At 51.1% G+C, this 5,681-nt stretch overlaps 1 protein-coding gene across 1 annotated transcript; it reads left to right on the top strand.

The window, feature by feature from the left end:
- The first annotated feature begins 528 nt into the window (after positions 1-528).
- On the top strand, positions 529-879 carry PRR9 (proline rich 9). The gene has a single exon (XM_070397554.1). The coding sequence runs from the start codon at positions 529-531 to the stop codon at positions 877-879; it is 351 nt and encodes a 116-aa protein (XP_070253655.1).
- Positions 880-5,681: the final 4,802 nt, after the last annotated feature.

Genomic DNA, 5,681 nt, shown 5'->3' with positions numbered 1-5,681 from the left:
ACTATATAAAAGTCCCTATCTGGCCGGACTCTGCAGTTCACATTCTTTGTTGGGTCTTGTTGCAGATCAGGTAAGTGGGGGCATCTGTGCCCTCTCTCTCTAGCTGCTCTGTCTCTGGGAGGCTGTTCTCTTGCTGGTGTGTACTTTCTACTGATTTTTGAAATGGTTGGCCATTTCTTGGGCCTCTCAAACCATCCTGTATATTTTATCTAGTTTCTTGCACCTGGTTTTCAATAAGATTCGTCAAATAGAAGAGGAGAAAAAGGGCTGGGAGTTTGGGTAGGACTGGGCTATTGATATCCAGACAAGAGCTATGAGAATATTCCTACCTAGGAGATGGGCATCAAAGGGAGCTGAAGTCGGGATAGAAAAGAGAAAAGGATAAAAGGGAAATGAGTTCTTGGGGTTAACAATAAATCATTTCCTGTTTCCTTCTATCAACCCTTCATTTCTCAGTCCCAGCCTGGTACTGTTAATACAGATAATTTAAATTCTGTGTTTGTTTCAGGTTCTGCAAATTGCCCCAAGATGTCCTTTAATGAGCAGCAGTGCAAGCAGCCATGTGTGCCTCCTCCATGTCTTCAAAAGACCCCAGATCAGTGCCAGGCAAAGGCTGAGGAGGTGTGCCTCCCCCCATGCCAGGACACTTGCCAAGAGAAGTGCCCAGTGCAAGCTCAGGAGGTGTGTCTTCCTCAGTGCCAGGAGTTAAACCTAGAAAACTGCCCACAGCAATGCCAAGATCCATGCCTACCTCCATGCCAAGACCAATGCCCACCTCAGTGTGTGGAGCCATGCCAAGAGATATCTCAGGCAAAATGTGTGGAGGTTTGCCCACAAAAAATCCAGGAGAAGTGCTTACCCCCTGGCAAGGGAAAGTAGCTGCTTTTATAATGCTGTCGAGGGTCAAGAAGATGGCCAACAGATGAAGACCCAATCCCAACTTACGCTATGGTGACCTTCTCCTGTGGGTACCTCTGTGTGCACCTGTTCTCGCCTCCTGGCTTTTTCAGTATTCCAGGACTTGGTCTGTGTCTCTAAAGACAGTTCTCTCTGTATTTCATCAACCTCTGTGAATAAGTCTTTTTTTTTTCCCAGCAGTTTAGTAGAAGGGCTCAACTATAGGAATAGTGTGCCTGTCAGGGGAGACCACAGAAGCCTACTTCAGCTCTGTTGGGGCAAAAGTTCCCCCAGCCCTGAGTGTGTAACAGCCAAGGATGCCTGCATTCACTTTTAGAGCATCAGCCTCTCACTGGAGCCTCAAAACAAACTGAATTTGATGGACTGTGTCCTTGAATACCACCATCCAGGGTGTGGAGAAGAGGTTGGTGGTATTTCAAAATCAAAAACTGGGTAATTTATTCACTGCATTATTCTAAAAAAGGACAGCAAACAATTGGATGTTGGAATGTTGGTTGTGTGTTTTTTTTTAAATGGAACATGTATTTAATGGTTGAACTCAAACAGTCAATAAGGAAACGTGAGATGGGACTTTTGGAGTCCTGGTTAATATTCGTGCTTCACGGCTGGTCTGCTTTGGGCCCTTGATTTCCACCATGTACATTCTTTACTGACGTGATATGTGTCTGTGTGATGCAGGCTGGTCTGCTCTCCAGCTGCTTTGCCTTCTTCTCCCTGGTGAAGGTAAAATACAGAATAAAGCTGACCCTATGCTGATATCTGACCTGTGTGCTCTTTGCTCTTTCCTCCCCACCACACAAATTCCACATTCCTGCTGTCCTTGTGATGATATGTTCTCCTCCTCCTCCTCCTCCTCCTTCTTTTGAGAATCTGGAGTAGGAATAAAAAACAGACCTCACAGCAAGGCTGAAAGAGGCCTCCTTAAGGGGCACCTGGACCACTCACCCCCACCTACAACCTTCATAGGCTCACTCATGCACACAATTTACACTTGAGAAAATCCAGCAGGATCTGGAACCTGCTCACACTCCCAAGTTCAGGTCTAGGAGTCTTTCCAATACAGCATACTTTTTCTCTGGTCTTTACTTTCCAGAGAAAAGGGCCAAAATGGGGTGAGTGGAGAGTTGTATAGGAGAACGGGTCCCCAGTCAATCCGTGACATCTTCAAACATAGCATCCCTGTCAGAAGTAAGGACTAAGTGTACCTCTGAGATGAACGTAGACTGGGGACCAACATTGTCTGCCTGGCCATCTGACCAGATTTCAGGAAAGCCAGGCAGCCTGGTTCCCCATCCTCCACCCTGTTGCCCACCAGGCTAGGGGCCCTGGGGTTGTGTGAAAGCACAGAGGAGGGGCAAGACTCACAGGAAAGGACCAATGCTAACTTCCTCCGCTGTGCCCTGGCCCCAAAGGCTTATGTCAAGGGCCAGCCTCCTGAGGGGTGACGGGACTTCCATTCATTCTCCTGGGTCCCTCTTCCCACTCTGGGTGTGCCCCAGTGGAGGACTGTTTGGCTAACCTGTGGGCCATCCAGCACTGGGAGTGCCTGAGTCTCTCAATCTTGGATATTTCCAAGATGAGAGAGAAACAGAACCGGGGGATGATGTGGGGGAAGATCTCAAGTGGAGACACGGAACCCTCAGGCACTCGCGGAGCCTGCAGATGGCCAGTGCCAGGCCCTGAGCTCCATGCACATTCCAAGGGAATCCTGCCAGCAGCCGCTGGTGGTTGATATGCTGCCCCTTTGCTAAGGACCTGGCCTGGCCTCACACAGTTGGTAAGTGGTGACATCAGGATTCTAACTGGCATCCCCCTGGACTCCAGCACGAGCTCTAACTCGCATGAGGAAGTGCCCGTGGCACAGAGGAAAGATTTCCAGACACTGTCTTCTCGGTCATTCGTTTACCACCTCACAAGTGGTCATTGGTCATCTGTCAAGAACCAGGCACTGCACCGGGTGCTGAGAGAGAGCAGTGAACCAGGCAGGCAGGGTCCCTGCACAGAGCGAGAGAGAGCTTCCTTCCACAGGCCACACCAAACCTTTCCTACAGCTCTTGTACGTCTCAAGTTCCTGAGCATCTCCAAGGGCGACAATCACAGTTCTCTTGCCTCCCTATTTGGAATGTTTTCTATTTTCCCACTTTGGAATACGCCAGCTGCACCCCAGGGCCTCAGCCTGCAAAGGAGCCCCAGAGAGCCTTCCTAGCAGCGCAGTTTCTGACGGGGCTGAGGGAGGCTCACGGACACACCTCCATCTTGGCTCAAGCCCAAGAAATGGCTTTGTTCTCAGCACTAAAGACATGCACAGATCGGAGTCCAAGATCAGACACTCAGATACTGAGAGGAAGCATGGGGCTGGCGAGCAGGAGGAGTTCAGCCACATCAGAGAAAGGACAACCCACAATTGGAGGGGAGGCCTCCACCGAGGGGAAGGAGACAAACCTGGAGATTACAGATAGGGGGGCTGACGTCAAGGAGCCAGCAGGCCTCCGAGCTCTGTCCTGGGAACCGCCACGCTTATCTGGAGCTCACAGCGCTCTGACCCAGCCCCTGCCTGCACTGCTGCGCCTGGAGCCAGGGCCCTAATGAGACAGACTGGGCCATGGGGACAGCGAGGACCAAGCACACAGCAGCCAGACTTACCAGCTGTGTGTGTCTGTGCTGAAGCCTTTCAGAAAGGGGGAGAAGGGCATTGCCAAAAAGAATGCTAGAAGTTAGAAGTTATAGTTGACAATTATTAAACACACACACACACACACACACACACACACACACACACACACAATGGGGGAAATTGAGGAAGATGGCACTAAGATCTGCACTGGTGATAGGAGCTGCCTTTGGAGGTGCCATGTCCCATGAACTGGAGGTATGCAACTAGGGGGGCAAAAAATAGTGTGAACTCTAAGGTCCCTTCCAACCTCTCTGGCACTGAGATGCAGCTCACTCTTCTAACTCTCCTTGGCAGGATTGGGACCCAGGGACAGAGAAGCCTAATAGGACAGGGAGATTCAGAAGACCTGACCTTGAGGTCAGGAGACAGAGAAAATTATTGTGGCCTCTAGAACATTCCTGGGAGGCCCTTTGGGGGACCAAACTCTTGGGGCCTAGCAGAGTATAGACCACAGCTTGAAGCTAAAGGAGGGGAGGAGGGCAGGGAAGTCATGGGAAGTAGCACCCCAAATTTGAGAGTTTTGATATGTTTTTTAGGCCTAAACACTTGAACTCTGAGTAGCACTTTACAGGAATTCCTCACGCCTTCCAAATCCAACCTTCCCAGTCAGGGATTGGCACATATTCCTCCCCTTTGTTCTTTGTGTCTTTGCCTTTGGACCTCCTTTCTCTCCTGGGCTAGAGTGGTTTATCTGTTCCATGTGCATGGACTCCTGACAACCTATCACCATCTCCTTTCTACCTGCACCTGCCTCTCTCCAACCCAGGATTCTCCCCCTGCTTATGCCTGCCAACCCATAGGTTTCAGACTCACCTCCTCTGGGAAGCCTTCCATGATGCCAAGCCCATTTTCTAAGGGCACTTCAACCTGAGCTCCATGATGCTGCACTGGTCCCTAGGAGTCTGTGGCCCCCTTGGAGCTGCTTGTATGTGAATAACCTGGGTCTCCTGCCAGCATGAGAACCTCAGATGACAACCTTGGGGCCTTGCTTGCCTCTTTGCCTGTCTTCAGGGGACCAACCACTGAGTCTTAGACACTCTCAGAATTGGCCGACCAGCATGTCCTCTGAGGCAAAGACTATGGAGGCTTCTTCTACTGATGGGGTCGTCAACCTTCCTGGTTCGCCTGGGACTAAGGGAGTTTCCAGGATGCAGGACTTTGTTTTTAATCTTCACCCTAGGATGTGTTTTTTGATATTAGAGAGAGAGGAAGGAGAGAGAGAGAGAAACGGCGATGTGAGACAGAAACTCGATTGATTGGTTGCCTCGAGTACCCGCCCTGACTGGGAACCGAACCCACAACCATTTTGGTGCACAGGATGACACTCCAAAAAACTGAGCCACCCGGCCGGGGTGGTGCAGGACTTTTGATGCTAACATTGGGACAGTCCCAGGCACCCAAAACGAGGTAGTCATCCTAAGTGGGTACCCGTGTGTATAGTCATGATGCTTGGTGCTGGGGGAGCAGAGGGAAAGCAGACGAGGCTCTCATGCTGGAGGAATCTGTAGCTCAGGTTGGAAGAGGAAGAACTTCCTGGAAAACTGTGAGCCCAGAAGGCTTAGTGCCCACTGCCTGCTCCCCTCCACAGCCCCAGTGGTGTGTGTGTGTGTGTGTGTGTGTGTGTGTGTGTGCTGGGTCAGGGACAGTAGATCAATAGGCAAGTGCCCAGGCTAGCCCTGAGTAAGCATGAACTGGCAGGTCCTGGCCCGAAGAGTATAATGGGGATATCCCCATGTCCTCCCACTCTATCCCACTGCCATCACTAGCCTCAGAACTGGCCAATAGACAACAGGTCTAGACTCACCCACTCCTGCTCTTCCTTCTCTCCCACCGACGCCTGCCTCGCATCTGGAGATGGCTGGAAGAGGCAAGCGGGCTGGCAGGGCCATCTAACCTCAAGCTGTCCACCTCCCCAACTCCCCAGTCTCAAAAACACCGCGCCCTCCAGTAGATGGTGCTGTTGGGTGAAGCTGCCCAACAGCACCATCTACTGGCCATAGAGGTACTGGGCCTTCCGTGGGCAGCCCAATAGTGAGCTCACCATCACTGAAAGTATGCAAGAAGAGGCCAAATGACTAGCCAAGGTTAT

The sequence above is a fragment of the Myotis yumanensis genome, unplaced genomic scaffold (assembly GCF_028538775.1).
Source record: "Myotis yumanensis isolate MYYU_CA2020_CCGP unplaced genomic scaffold, mMyoYum1.0.hap1 SCAF_17, whole genome shotgun sequence".
Taxonomy (NCBI): Eukaryota; Metazoa; Chordata; class Mammalia; order Chiroptera; family Vespertilionidae; genus Myotis; species Myotis yumanensis.
Note: the sequence above shows the minus strand (reverse complement) of the source record. Positions and strands in the feature narration are given on the sequence as shown.